This window comes from Pristiophorus japonicus, chromosome 6, assembly GCF_044704955.1.
Source record: "Pristiophorus japonicus isolate sPriJap1 chromosome 6, sPriJap1.hap1, whole genome shotgun sequence".
NCBI classification, from domain to species: domain Eukaryota; kingdom Metazoa; phylum Chordata; class Chondrichthyes; family Pristiophoridae; genus Pristiophorus; species Pristiophorus japonicus.
The window spans coordinates 156,020,772-156,036,759 of NC_091982.1; the positions used below are offsets into that span (position 1 = coordinate 156,020,772).

Consider the following 15,988-nt stretch of genomic DNA (forward strand, 5'->3'; position numbering starts at 1 on the left):
TCAAGGGATTCTACTCCCTGAATGTCCAACTGGTTGTTGACCACCAGCAAATTATACTGGCAGTAAATGCTCACATCCTGCGTGAGAACACTATCTGACTTGTTTAACAATGAGCCACAAGGTCAATGCTGGAAGTTTGGGGATATAGGATATGGCCTCGCCACCTGGCTGATGACCCCCTTACATGACACCCACACCGAGACTGAGAGCAATACAACCAGAGCCACAGAGCAACTCGAAATATTGTGGAGAAAACCATTGGAGTGCTGAAGCAGCACTTCAGATGCCTGGACCACTCAGGAGGCGAGCTCCAAAACCACCCTGAGCAGGTAGCTCAATCCATGGTGGTGTGCTCCATGCTGCACAACTTGGCTATCAGGAGGGTACAAGAATTGCCTGATGAGTCTGACAGTCCACCTCACCAGGAAGAGGAAGAGGGGGACGAGGAGACGAACACTGACATCGGGCCAGACAATCAGGCTGACGCTGAAGCCATGCCCCCGTCCCCCTGTAGACCGCAAAATTCTAAAGGGGCAAGGTGTGTTAAAAAGACAAGCCTGAAGACTCTGTGCCTCAATGCGAGGAGTATTCGGAATAAGGTGGACGAATTAACTGCGCAGATAGCAGTTAACGGATATGATATCATTGGCATCACGGAGACATGGCTCCAGGGTGACCAAGGCTGAAAACTCAACATCCAGGGGTATTCAACATTTAGGAACGATAGACAGAAAGGAAAAGGAGGTGGGGTGGCATTGCTGGTTAAAGAGCAAATTAATGCAATAGTAAGGAAGGACATTAACTTGGATGATGTGGAATCAGTATGGGTGGAGCTACGGAACACCAAAGGACAGAAAACGCAAGTGGGAGATGTGTACAGACCACCAAACAGTAGCAGTAAGGTTGGGGACAGCATCAAACAAGAAATTAGGGATGCGTGCAATAAAGGTACAGCAGTTATCATGGGCGACTTTAATCTACATATTGATTGGGCTAACCAAAATGGTAGCAATGCGGTGGAGGAGGATTTCCTGGAGTGTATTAGGGACTGTTTTCTAGACCGATATATCGAGGAACCAACGAGAGGGCTGGCCATCCTAGACTGGGTGATGTGACATGAGATAGGATTATTTAGCAATCTTGTTGTGCGAGGCCCCTTGGGGAAGAGTGACCATAATATGGTAGAATTCTTTATTAAGATGGAGAGTGACACAGTTAATTCAGAGACAGGTCCTGAACTTAAGGAAAGGTAACTTCGATGGTATGAGACGTGAATTGGCTAGAATAGACTGGCGAGTGATACTTCAAGGGTTGACGGTGGATAGGCAATGGCAAACATTTAAAGATCACGTGGATGAACTTCAGCAATTGTACATCCCTGTCTGGAGTAAAAATAAAACGGGGAAGGCGGCTCAACCGTGTCTAACAAGGGAAATTAAGGATAGTGTTAAATCCAAGGAAGAGGCATATAAATTGGCCAGAAAAAGCAGCAAACCTGAGGACTGGGAGAATTTTATAATACAGCAGAGGAGGAAAAAGGGTTTAATTAGGAGGGGGAAAATAGAGTATGAGAGGAAACTTGCTGGGAACATAAAAACTGACTGCAAAATCTTCTATAGATATGTGAAGAGAAAAGATTTAGTGAAAACAAACGTAGGTCCCTTACAGTCAGATTCAGGTGAATTTATAGTGGGGAACAAAGAAATGGCGGACCAGTTAAACAAATCCTTTGGTTCTGTCTTCACAAAGGAAGACACAAATAACCTTCTGGAAATACTAGGGGACCGAGGGTCGAGTGAGGAGGAGGAACTGAAGGAAATCCTTATTAGGTGGGAAATTGTGCTAGGAAAATTGATAGGATTGAAGGCCGATAAATCCCCGGGACCTGATGGTCTGTATCCCAGAGTACTTAAGGAAGTAGCCCTAGAAATAGTGGATGCATTGGTGATCATTTTCCAACAGTATATTGACTCTGGATCAGTTCCTATGGACTGGAGGGCGGCTAATGTAACACCACTTTTTAAGAAAGGAGGGAGAGAGAAAACTGACAATTATCGACCGGTTAGCATGACATCGGTAGTGGGGAAAATGTTGGAATCAATTATTAAAGATGAAATAGCAGTGCATTTGGAAAGCAGTGATGGGATCGGTCCAAGTCAGCATGGATTTGTGAAAGGGAAATCCTGCTTGACAAATCTTCTAGAATTTTTGGAGTATGTAACTGGTCAAGTGGACAAGGGAGAACCAGTGGATGTGGTGTATTTAGAGTTTCAAAAGGCTTTTGACAAGGTTCCACACAAGAGATTGGTATGCAAAATTAAAGCACATGGTATTGGGGGTAGTGTAGTGACGTGGATAGAGAACTGGTTGGCAGACCGGAAGTAGAGAGTCGGGATAAATGGGTCCTTTTCAGAATGGCAGGCAGTGACTAGTGGAGTACCACAGGGCTCAGTACTGGGGCCCCAGCTATTTGCAATATTGATTTGGATGAAGGAATTGAGTGTAATATATCCAAGTTTGTAGATGACACGAAGCTGGGTGGCGGTTTGAGCTGTGAGGAGAATGCTAAAAGGCTGCAGGGTGACTTGGACAGGTTAGGTGAGGTTATCCACTTTGGTGGCAAAAACACGAAGGCAGAATATTATTTGAATGGCGGCAGATTAGGAAAACGGGAGGTGCAACGAGACCTGGGTGTCATGGTACATCAGTCATTGAAAGTTGGCCTGCAGGAACAGCAGGCGGTGAAGAAGGCAAATAGTATGTTGGCCTTCATTGCTAGAGGATTTGCGTATAGGAGCAGGGAGGTCTTGCTGCAGTTATACAGGGCCTTGTGAGGCCTCACCTGGAATATTGTGTTCAGTTTTGGTCTCCTAATCTGAGGAAGGATGTTCTTGCTATTGAGGGAGTGCAGCGAAACTTCACCAGACTGATTCCCGGGATGGCAGGACTGACATATGAGGAGAGACTGGATCGACTGGGCCTGTATTCACTGGAGTTTAGAAGGATGAGAGGGGATCTCATCGAAACATATAAAATTCTGATGGGACTGGACAGGTTAGATGCAGGAAGAATGTTCCCGATGTTGGGGAAGTCGAGAACCAGGGGACATAATCTAAGGATAAGGGGTAAGCCATTTCGGACTGAGATGAAGAGAAACTTCTTCACTCAGAGTTGTTAACCTGTGGAATTCCCTGCCGCAGAGAGTTGTTAATGCCAGTTCATTGGATATATTCAAGGGGGAGTTAGATATGGCCCTTACAGCTCAAGGGATCAAGGGGTATGGAGAGAAAACGGAAAAGCGGTACTGAGGTGAATGATCAGCCATGATCTTATTGAACGGTGGTGCAGGCTCGAAGGGACGAATGGCCTACTCCTGCACCTATTTTCTATGTTTCTATGTTCTATGTTTCTATGATAGGGCCCATTTTAGCATGATAACTGCAAGAGCCTTACGTCAGGAGCTCATCAATGATCGCTTTGCCTGAAAGAATGTTAGTGTCATTTACAAGACTGACACGCTGCTGGGTGTGCAAGTCATACATCAATGGTGGGCATCACCTTGCTGACAGTTAAATTTTACGTTGATTGAAGTTCAGTGTGATTATACCCTTTTATGTTAAGGACTCACCAGTGTGTAATGGTGCAGCTATCTGAGCCAATGTGCTGCATGGTTTTGTTGAATGAAAAACATTTAAACCGAACGTTCGTCTGAAATCATCAGTATTTCTGAACAAACCAACCCTCCTCCCACCCCCCCCCCCCCCAACTTCTCCTTCCCACCTCCACCCCTTCCCCTCCTGACTCCAAGTCGCCTGGCGGAAGAGGTCCTCAGGCAATGCTTCTTTGGGGGGCATGGGGGAGCGGCCGGGGGTGGGGTGGGGGTGGGGGCAGCGGTGTAATGGCCGAATCGCTGCCTGGATGCATATGGGAGAGGACAGTCCCAAGGTGCAAGATGGGAGCGTGCTCTGAGCCATAAGCAAGATGTTGCTGCTGGCTCTCATGTCTGGTTGGCAATGGGGGTGCGTCACCTTGGGGTGCAGTGCGACCCTCTGCCGCCAGTGTTCCTGGCTATCAGCTCCAGGGCCTCCTCCATTCCTTCCATTTAATGTTAATCCGTTGGACAAAAACTCGGTGCCAACTATGTTCCTGATGCTTAGTGGGCTTTTTGCTGCTGGTGAATCTCTATCGTTCCTCCCACAACAGCCAGACAAGCACCCACCACAGCCAGAAATGCTTTCAGTGCTTCTGAGCTCCCTCTCTCTCTGTCCCCTCTTCTGCGCATGTCATGGTGACCCTTGACCTACTGAATCGCGGGTATCGAGCGTTGCCATGCCATTGCTAAGGACGCCACACTTTACGGCAGAAGGTCAGAAAAGTTTAACGCTCCGCCCATTTGATATCACTCGCATTAACGCTCACTTTCAAAAATGTAAACTAGGTGTTTTGAGAATGGACGTGAAGTTGGCGATCTGAAAACCCTTTTTAAAACCCACGCCGGAAATAACAGCCATTTTTGGGTGACAAGCTCAAAACTGGAGGTTCTAGCCCTCAGTGCTTCATGTACATGGGTCAGTGTATGTACTGGGTCAGTGTATGTACTGTCTCAGTGTGTGATGTACATGGTCAGTGTGTGTATAGTCTCACTGTGTGTACAGTCTCACTGTGATGTACATGGTTCAGTGGGTGTACAGTCTCAGTGTGATGTACGTGGTCAGTTTGTTGTACATGGTACTGGTTGGTCAGTGTGTCTACAGTACGTGGGTCAGTGTGTGTACAGTCTCAGTGTGAGTACAGTCTCGGTGATGTACATGGGTCAGTGTGATGTACATGGGTCAGTGTGTGTACAGTCTCGAAGTGATGTACATGGGTCAGCTGTATAAATATCGGAGCATTAATTGAAGATGGAATGAACCCTTTACCTGCTAAAATAAAATTTGCCTTCTCATGTGCAGGCCATCTTGTGTCGTTTCAATGAGGCAAGCAAGAAATTGACGTCCTTACCACTGGTGAAGGAACATAATCCAACCCAGTACGACGAGAGAATGCGAATCCAGAAAGCAGGAGGTACAGTAAGGTAAGGAATAAATTCTAGAGATTTCTGAAGAAAGGAGGGCAGGTGTCAGATCAAACAAATTATGATCCTCCATCAATTTCTGCTGGACAAGGACAGAAAGACGGTCCTTGGAATCTGCCTCGTTCTCACCAAACCCGCATTGCCAGTGCAGTGTGCCAGCTTGTTGTGAAAAAGCGAATATTTCGAGATCCACTGTGTGTGGCGCAGTTTGATTCTGAATCCACGGAAACCTGGGCAATCCGTGCATGCACACAGGAATGAGTCTCCATCTTCTAAATAATTTTCTCTCTGGTTTTCGGAGAGAAGAGTTAGTAGTGTTAAATGTAGGAAAACGCTGGAATGAGCTTCCTTTAGCATCGCTCTCCAGGGACCAGCTGGTAAATGTAAATAGGGTTGAGAATGAGCGTTTAGATCAATTTGTGTGTTAGATTTTGGAGTTCGATGTACAAACTGATCCGTGTTAATCTTGGAGGAATTTTGTAGACCTTTCAAACAGCAGCAGTTCCGAGAAATGAGAACTGTAAAAGTTTACAACACATGGATGCCGTTCAGCCCATCGTGTCTGATTAGGGCAGGGAAAATAGAGTACGAGAGGAAGCTTGCAGGGAACATTAAAATGGACTGCAAAAGCTTCTATGTAAAGAGAAAAAGGTTAGTAAAGGCAAACGTAGGTCCCCTGCAGTCAGAATCAGGGGAAGTCATAACTGGGAACAAAGAAATGGCGGACCAATTGAACAAGTACTTTGGTTTGGTATTCACTAAGGAGTACACAAACAACCTTCTGGATATAAAAGGGGTCAGAGGGTCTAGTAAGAAGGAGGAACTGAGGGAAATCCTTATTAGTTGGGAAATTGTGTTGGGGAAATTGATGGGATTGAAGGCCGATAAATCCCCAGGGCCTGATGGTCTGCATCCAAGAGTACTCAAGGAGGTTGCCTTGGAAATAGCGGATGCATTGACAGTCATTTTCCAACATTCCATAGACTCTGGATCCATTCCTATGGAGTGGAGGGTAGCCAATGTAACCCCACTTTTTAAAAAAGGAGGGAGAGAGAAAACAGGGAATTATAGACTGGTCAGCCTGACATCGGTAGTGGGTAAAATGATGGAATCAATTATTAAGGATGTCATAGCAGCGCATTTGGAAAGAGGTGACATGATAGGTCCAAGTCAGCATGGATTTGTGAAAGGGAAATCATGCTTGACAAATCTTCTGGAATTTTTTGAGGATGTTTCCAGCAGAGTGGACAAGGGAGAACCAGTTGATGTGGTGTATTTGGACTTTCAGAAGGCTTTCGACAAGGTCCCACACAAGAGATTAATGTGCAAAGTTAAAGCACATGGGATTGGGGGTAGTGTGCTGACGTGGATTGAGAACTGGTTGGCAGAAAGGAAGCAAAGAGTATAAGTAAATGGGTACTTTTCAGAATGGCAGGCAGTGACTCGTGGGGTACCGCAAGGTTCTGTGCTGGGGCCCCAGCTGTTTACATTGTACATTAATGATTTAGACGAGGGGATTAAATGTAGTATCTCCAAATTTGCGGATGACACTAAGTTGGGTGGCAGTGTGAGCTGCGAGGAGGATGCTATGAGGCTGCAGAGTGACTTGGATAGGTTAGGTAAGTGGGCAAATGCATGGCAGATGAAGTATAATGTGGATAAATGTGAGGTTATCCACTTTGGTTGTAAAAACAGAGAGACAGACTGAATGGTGACAGATTAGGAAAAGGGGAGGTGCAACGAGACCTGGGTGTCATGGTACATCAGTCATTGAAGGTTGGCATGCAGGTACAACAGGCGGTTAAGAAGGCAAATGGCATGTTGGCCTTCATAGCGAGGGGATTTGAGTACAGGGGCAGGGATGTGTTACTACAGTTGTACAGGGCCTTGGTGAGGCCACACCTGGAGTATTGTGTACAGTTTTGGTCTCCTAACTTGAGGAAGGACATTCTTGCTATTGAGGGAGTGCAGCGAAGGTTTACCAGACTGATTCCCGGGATGGCGGGACTGACATATCAAGAAAGACTGGATCAATTGGGCTTGTATTCACTGGAGTTCAGAAGAATGAGAGGGGATCTCAGAAACGTTTAAAATTCTGATGGGTTTAGACAGGTTAGATGGAGGAAGAATGTTCCCAATGTTGGGGAAGTCCCGAACCAGGGGTCACAGTCTTAAGGATAAGGGGTAAGCCATTTCGGACCGAGATGAGGAGAAACTTCTTCACCCAGAGAGTGGTGAACCTGTGGAATTCTCTACCACAGAAAGTTATTGAGGCCAATTCACTAAATATATTCAAAAAGGAGTTAGATGTAGTCCTTACTACTAGGGGGATCAAGGGGTATGGCGAGAAAGCAGGAATGGGGTACTGAAGTTGCATGTTCAGCCATGAACTCATTGAATGGCGGTGCAGGCTCGAAGGGCCGAATGGCCTACTCCTGCACCTATTTTCTATGTTTTCTATGTTTCTATGTGTCCGTTGACCGGTTTTTGCTACAGCAATCCCGTGCTCTGCACTGTCCCGATAGTCCTGTATCTTCCGCTTCTTCAAATGTTATCTACTCCTCCCTAAAAAGATGCAATGGTCTCAGTTACTAAACTATTCCCTTTGGCAAAGCATTTCATGCTCTTAACTCTTCCTGTAAATAATCCTCCAAATCTCTCCTCTCGCTCTCTGTGCCCATTTTAAATTGTTGACTCCTCATCACTGATTTCCCAATCAGACAACATCATTTTTTCCTATTCAGCTCATCAAAGTTGTTCATAATTTTAAAAACCTCTATTTAGTGTCCTCTGGCTAACATCTTACTCTATGAATCCATGTTCTCACTTCTTCTCCCATTTGTAAAAAGTAACAAACATTTCCTTAATATGTGCACCACATCTTCATCCTCCACAACTAGATTTCCTCAAGTACACTGATGAAATCCAATTCTACCTCTCCATCACCCCTCTCTCGAGCCCTCCACTGTCTGTGTTGTCAGGCTATTTATCTGGCATACAAATCCGTATGAGCCTCAATTTCTTCCAGTTAAACATTGGGAAGAGCAAAGCCATTGTCTATGGTGCCCGGCACAAACACTGTACGCACCCTATCCCCTAATTTTCATTCCCTCCCCGGCCACTGCTTCCGGTTGAACCAGACTGTTTTCAACCTTGGTGTTCTGTTTGACCCCAAGCTGAGTTGCCAACCCCATATCTGCTCAATCACATAGACCATCTATTTCCACCTCCATAACATCACCTCTCTCTGCCCCTGCCTCAACCGATCTCTGCCAAATCCCTCATCCATGCCTTCGTTACCTCCAGACTTGACTCTGACAATTCTCTCCTGGCTGGCCTCCCATCCTCCTCGCTTCTGCTCATCCAAAACTCTGTTTCTCTTATCCTATTCCTCACTGTCTTGCTCACCACTGTGCTTGCTAACTTACATTAACTTCAGTCCTAAAACACCTCGGGATAGAAATTGCTACCCGCCCGAAACGGTGTACTCCCACCCCGTTTCAATGGTTTTTACCACAACTACGTTTCAGGTCGCCTCTTGAGCAACATTCGGCTCTTTTTTTTTCTCTCCGATCCAGAACAGTGACAGCAACGGAGAGGCAGAAGTTGGGGGCGGTGTGGAGTGACCACCTCGATGATGTCATCACGGTGCCATGTCACCACGGCTCTCCCCTTCACTTAAAGGGGAGAGCCTCTGCGATTATAAAACTTCGGCCTACTGGGCCACCAGAGGCTTTCAGCTGGGTTGAAGCCTGGCACCCAAGAGGGGGTGCCACGTTGCTTGTTGGCGGCCCAGCCGAACCTGGGGCATAATTGTTGGACCGATATGGCAGTTGGCTGACAAAAAGGAAAAGCTGCACCACCACAGCCTCACTGGACCACCGGGAAAAAGATTTTCCGAGGGGAATGTCGCTGTTGGGTTAGATCGGTGGTGCGCACTGTAATGTCACGCTTAAGGTGGATCGGCAGCAGCGGAGTGGTAGGGGGGAGATCGTGGCACTGCCGGGAAACCTCTGGGGGGGCAATTTTGGCAGTGGCCGCTCATGCGCTCCTTCCACTGTCGACGCTTGGCTTCCGCTTGCTCCCGGCGAAGAGACTCTGTGTTCGGCACTTTCCCGGCTTCTGCTCCACTTTGAGCGGACTTGGGCCAGGGATTCCCAGGTGCCCATGGGGATGTTGCACTTTTTTCAAGGAGGCTTTGAGGCTGTCCTTGAAATGTTTCCTCTGCCCACCTGGGACTCGCTTGCCTTATCGGAGCTTTGAGTAGAGCACTTGTTTTGGGAATCGCGTACCGAGCATGTGGACGATGTGACCCATCCATCGGAGCTAATGGAGCTTGGTCAATGCTTCGATACTGAGGATATTAGCCTGATTGAGAACACTGACGTTGGTGCGCCTATCCTGCTGATGGATTTGCAGGATCTTGCGGAGGCAGCATTGGTGGTACTTTTCTAGTGCTTTGAGGTGACTGCTCTCCATAGTCCATGTCTCTGAAGCATTTAGGAGGGTGGGTATCACTACTGCTCTGTAGACCATGATCTTGGTGCCGAGTTTGAGGTTCTGGTCTTCAAACGCCCTCTTCCTCAGGTAACCAAAGGCTGCACTGGCACACTGAAGGCGGTTTTGGACTTCCGCCATCAACATCTTCCTTTGTTGATCGGAGGCTCCCAAGGTATGGGAAATGTTCCATGGTCCAAGGCCTCGTGATGGATCTTAATAATCAGGGGGCAGTACTGTGTGGCGGGGCAGGTTGGTAGAGGACCTTTGTCTTACGGATGTTTAGTATAAGCCGCAGTCTCTCGTACGCTTCGGTGAAGGTGTTGACTATGGTTTGGAATTCGACCTCCGAGTGTGCGCGAACGCAAGAGCCGTCTGTGTACTGTAGTACAATGACAGAGGATGGGACGACTTTGGATCTGGCCTGGAGGCGACGGAGGTTAAACAATCTCCCATTTGTTCTGTAGATTAGCTCCACTCCAGCGGGGAGCTTATTGAGGGTGAAATGGAGCATTGCATCAAGGAAGATCAAGAAGAGCATTGGTGCGATGACACAGCCTTGCTTGACCCCGGTCCGCACGTATATTGGGTCTGTGATGGATCCGTTGGTCAGGATCACGGCTTGCATGAGGATGGTGACGAACTTTTGAGGGCAGCCGAATTTGAGGAGGACACGCCATAATCCCTCATGGTTGACAGTGTTGAAGGCCTTTGTGCGGTCAAAGAAGGCCATGAAAACCACAGGGAGAAGACGATTGAGGAGGATTTTTATGATGACTTTCCCTGTGGCAGTCAGCAGGGAAACTCCTCTGTAATTACCGCAATTAGACTTGTCACCTTTCTTGAAGATGGTCACGATTACAGCGTCTCTGAAATCCCCTGGCATGCTCTCCTCCTTTCAAATAAGAGAAATGAGTTCATGGATACGCACCAGTAGTGCTTCTCTGCCATGCTTTAGTGCTTCGGCAGGGATTCCATCTGCTCTTGAGGCCTTGTTGTTCAGTTGTCGGGCTGGGGTTGTGCTGAGATGATGGCGGGTAGCATGCTGCGGGATGGGGTCGAGGACACTTGCGTCGAAGATAGTGTCTCGGTTAAGGAGATCTTAGAAGTGCTCCTTCCAGCGGGCACTGACTGCTTCTCTGAACTTGATGAGTACCACTCCGTTCTTGGCCCTCAGTGGGGTAGAGCCTTGGGTGCTTGTGACGTAGGTGGTCGTGACTGCGCTAAAGAATTCACACATGTCGTAGTTGTCGGCTAGTTGCTGGATCTCCTGCGCTTTTTCCACCCACCATCTCTTCTTTATGTCGCGAGTTTTATGTTGGACCTTGATCTTCAGACATCTATAGAGCTGCTTTCTTGCTCTCGAGGAAGGTAAACCAGAAGAAGAACGGCGTCTACATTGGATAGGCTTCGCCGTAAAAAATGAGCTAGTGCGCCATCCCTGAGACGACTCCTGTGGGATAAACGAACGCCTCATGACCCTTCGGCTCACCCTAGCCCGGAACCAGTGCGCAACAGTCAACACTGGAAACTACAGATGAGACCAAAGAGTACTCCAGCCTCAAACAATCACTGTCCCGAGTCTCTATGGATGACAAGCTGATCCTCCTTGGCAACTTTAACGTCAGAGTTGGAAAGGACACAGACCTCTGGGGAGGTGTATTGGCAGAGAGGGGGTAGGGAAAACCAACTCCAACAGTACCCGCCTCTTGACGAAATGCTTAGAACATGGTCTTGTCATAACCAACACCTTGTTCCGTCAGAGACATGTACAAGGCCTCATGGCAACACCCTCGCTCCAAGCACTGGCATCTGCGAGACTACGTCATCATCTGAGCGAGGGACCGCAAGGACATCCGCATCACCCGCGCCATGACAGGAGTCGGCGACTGCTGGACTGACCATCGCCTAATTCACTCTATCATTTCCATCAATGTAGCCCCAAAACATCATAGGCAGCCTCTCTGAATCGAGGAAGACTTGCTTCCAGTCCTGAAGTGAGTTCTTTGGTGGCTGAATAGTCCAATATGAGAGCCACAGACTCTGTCACAGGTGGGACAGATAGTCGTTGAGGGAAGGGGTGGGTGGGACTGGTTTGCCGCATGCTCTTTCCTGTGGAATTCCCTACCGCAGAGAGTTGTTGATATCAGTTCATTGGATATATTCAAGAGGTAGTCAGGTATGGTCCTTACGGATAAAGGGATCAATGGGTATGGAGAGAAAGCAGGAAAGGCGTACTGAGGTGAATGATCAGCCATGATCTTATTGAATGGTAGTGCTGGCTCGAAGTGCCAAATGGCCTACTCCTGCACCTATTTTCTATGTTTCTAGAGCCTCGCGGTTGACGGTGTCAAAGGCCATATATAAGGGCTGGCGCTGCTCCCTGCATTTTTCCTGCAGCCGTCGCACTGCAAAGATCATGTCCGTTGTGCCCCGTAGGTGACGAAATCCGCACTGTGACTCCAGGAGGAACTCCTTGGCCACAGGGAGAAGACGGTTGAGGAGGACTCTAGTGACAGCTTTCCCAGTGGCTGATACCACCTCATTGAAGCCCCAACGTTGCACAAGATAGAAAAAGCCATAAGACAGCTCAAGAACAACAAGGCTACAGGAGCGGATGGAATCCCTGCTGAGGCGTTGAAGTATGGCGGAGAGGCACTGTTGGCGCGGATACATGACCTCATCTCTCTCATCTGGACGGAGGAGAGAATGCCGGGAGATCTGAGATACAGTGATCGTGACCATCTTTTTAAAAAAAAAAAGGGGACAGGTCCGACTGTGGCAATTACAGGGGAATCTCCCTGCTATCAGCAACTGGGAAAGCTGTCAAAACAGCGGCGGAAACCGAAACACTGCCACAAGAAAATCAACGCTGGGACACTCAAAGACCCTGCGAAGAAAGCCCTATTCAGCCAGCGCCTCACAACCAACCTGACAACTTCCAGTGAACTAGAGTTGCAGAGCGTCTACAGTGCTTGACCTGCCCTCAAGGCCTCCATAATTAGCACCTGTGAAGAGAGGCTTGGTCACTCCCGCAGGCAACATCAAGACTGGTTATGTGAGATCGACCAGGAGCTAATAAGCCGCAAGCACAACGCATTCTTGAACTGGAAACAGCAACACAACATATTACTGCACTCTGGAACTGGCTGACTGTTTCATGCTCTTATTGAGATGGGGGTCGAAAGATTAAACAATTTGCCCCTCAATGAGTAAATTGAATCTGAAGAGTTTGATCTCCTGCAAGGTGAGAGCGTTAATGGATCGAAAGGATTTGTGGAGTGAGGATTTGCCGTTGATGTGACTGCTGAAAGTTTGATGTGTGGAATTAAATCTGCAAGGGTTTAGGCAGGGTGAAGAGTTCCAAGTTTTTAAGTATGTCTTAAACTTGCTCAGAGTGGTGGTAGGGGCCGTGGCTGATTTTCTGCCCAGCGATTGATTCTGAATACCTCCTGGTTCTTCATTTCCATGGCAATACCTCCAGCAGTGCTTCCTCCAGTGCTCTGCCTTTGGAATGGCTGTCAGACCCACTCGCCCTCCACACCTGTCTCCGATTATTACCAGGACATTTCTATCCTTATCTTCCGTACCTACATAACTTGAGTTTCATGGTGTCCATTCACGTGCATGTTTTAGCTGCCACTCCAGACCTGAGCCCATTAATTCTTTCTCCCCTTTTCTCTTTACCCCTCCTAGACCTCGCTCTCCTGTCATCGTGCCTCCTTTCATCTCTCCCCTCTCGGATTCTCTGCCCTCCCAAATCCCCACCCCAACTCTTCGGCACTCCTCAACCTTCCTACTCCTCCTGCCGTTGTCCCAGGCTTGACTCCCTTTTAGATAAGCCTGCAACTTCCCTCTGCCTCTATCGGCAACCTATGAAGGGCCCATCGAGGGACATGTTGTCGTCTTATGAGCAGCAACCCCAACTGCCCCATCCTACTCTCTTACCAACCACCTTGTCCAGCGCACATGCAGGGGGCTGATCTTCCCGTTCCAGTCACCCATCTCCGTACTGACCCCGTGGACTCTGTCAGTGGATCAGCTATCACCGCCCCTCTTCACAGCTCCCTCCAGAATGTCCGTTCACTTGTGAACAAGGCTCTTATCATCCATGAGCTTATTGTGGATGATTGCATCACCATCATGACCTTTATGGAGGGGTGATAATGTCTTCCCCTTTAATGAAGCTTCCCCGCCTGGCTATACTTTCCACCACTTGCCTCGCTCAAATGGCTGCGATGACAGTGCAGCTCTCATCACTAAATCACACCTTGATCTGTCTGACTACACCTCTGGCATCTTCTCCTCCTTTGAGCATCTCGCCTTGTTCCACCCCTCTCGCTCCTCAATAAAATCCTCCTCCTCCTCTACCACCCACCCAAGTACCAAGCCAAGTTTCTCACTGAGATATCTTTGCTGCTTTCGTCCCACAGCCTCTGTACTGAACGACTTCTCAGCCTCGGTGATTTCATGCTCTCTCTCTCTCTCTCTCTCTCCTATCTTCACTACCTTCCTATCCTCCCTAAATCTCTCTCTCCATGTTAACACCCCTATCTATGTTCACGGTCACCCCCTCAAGCTCGCTACTCCAATCATGTCAATCATAGATAAGGCTATCTCTGATCACTTCCTTCTGTGTCTGCCCCTGGAAAAAACACTTTCCCCACAAGTCACTTGCAACTGCACTTTCAAATTTGCAACTTTGGCCTTTGACCTCTATTCACCACAACATTTTTGCAGCTGCCAATCTGCTCGGTCACACCCTCACTTCCACAGTTGATGCGTTTGGCCCCATCAATACCAATATTCTCTCTCACCCTGGTCGTTCCCCCATGTGTGCCCTCATCTGCGCTCCCTTAAGTCCAATGAACGCATGCTTGAACATCTATGGTGGACAACTGATTTAACCATTCATTGCCAGATTTGGCTGAACCACATATAACACTGTTGGTTCCTGCTCTCCTCTGCCAAAATTGCTCTATTACAGAATCATCCTGGACTGCAAAGATAACCCCAGGCTTCTCTTTTCCACGACAAACAGTCTTTTTAACCCATGTCCCCAGCCTCCTCCACCCTCATCTCCAACAAAAAGTGTGACGAGCTCATGGACGACTTTGTCACAAAGATTGAGACCATCCGTTCAGCTGTCTCTGCCGCTTCGCTCCCTTCCCCAAGTCCACCGCGCCAAAATTCCCCCAAGGGTCGCCCCTGCCCTAGCCCTGAACTCGCATCTTTTTCTAGTTTATATCCTAAAACCCCTCATGCCCTCTCCGAGCTCATCTTCTACACTAGACCCATGCCTGGAATACAATGTCGGAAAGTGTGAGGTCATCCACCTTGGGGAAAAAAACAGTAAAAGGGAATATTATTTGAATGGGGAGAAATTACAACATGCTGCGGTGCAGAGGGACCTGGGGGTCCTTGTGCATGAATCCCAAAAAGTTAGTTTGCAGGTGCAGCAGGTAATCAGGAAGGCGAATGGAATGTTGGCCTTCATTGCGAGAGGGATGGAATACAAAAGCAGGGAGGTCCTGCTGCAACTGTATAGGGTATTGGTGAGGCCGCACCTGGAGTACTGCGTGCAGTTTTGGTCAATTTACTTAAGGAAAGATATAATAACTTTGGAGGGGGTACAGAGACGATTCACTAGGCTGATTCCGGAGATGAGGGGGTTACCTTATGATGATAGATTGAGTAGACTGGGTCTTTATCCGTTGGAGTTCAGAAGGATGAGGAGTGATCTTATAGAAACATTTAAAATAATGAAAGGGATAGACAAGATAGAGGCAGAGAGGTTGTTTCCACTGGTCGGGGAGACTAGAACTAGTGGGCACAGCCTCAAAATACGGGGGAGCCAATTTAAAACTGAGTTGAGAAGGAATTTCTTCTCCCAGAGGGTTGTGAATCTGTGTAATTCTCTGCCCAAGGAAGCAGTTGAGGCTAACTCATTGAATGTATTCAAGTCACAGATAGATAGGTTTTTAAGCAATAAGGGAATTAAGGGTTATGGGGAGCGGGCGGGTAAGTGGAGCTGAGTCCACAGCCAGATCAGCCATGATCTTGTTGAATGGCGGAGCAGGCTCAAGGGGCTAGATGGCCTACTCCCGTTCCTAATTCTTATGTTCGTATGTTCTTATGTTCTGATCCCTCGACCCTATTCCCACCAAACTGCCGACCACCCAACTTCCCTTCCTGGTACATATGTTAGCTGACATTGCTAACGGTTCCATCTCCTCAGGTACTGTCCTCCACCCCTTCAAATCTGCTATCATCACCCCTCTCAAAATTCCACCCTTGACCCCTCTATCCTTGCAAACTACCACCCCAACTCCAACCTGTCTTTCCTCCCAAGTCCTTGAACATGTTGTCACCTCCCAAATCCGTGCCCATCTTTCCCGCAATTGCATGTTTGAATCC

At 48.0% G+C, this 15,988-nt stretch overlaps 1 protein-coding gene across 2 annotated transcripts in view; it reads left to right on the forward strand.

The window, feature by feature from the left end:
• Nucleotides 1–15,988, forward strand: part of ilkap (integrin-linked kinase-associated serine/threonine phosphatase) — a 116,575-nt gene that overhangs the window by 68,666 nt on the left and 31,921 nt on the right. For both annotated transcript variants that reach the window (XM_070882202.1, XM_070882203.1), the window contains one exon: nt 4,953–5,074. In XM_070882202.1, the coding sequence (XP_070738303.1) occupies nt 4,953–5,074 (122 nt within the window). The remainder of the gene's footprint in view (nt 1–4,952; nt 5,075–15,988) is intronic.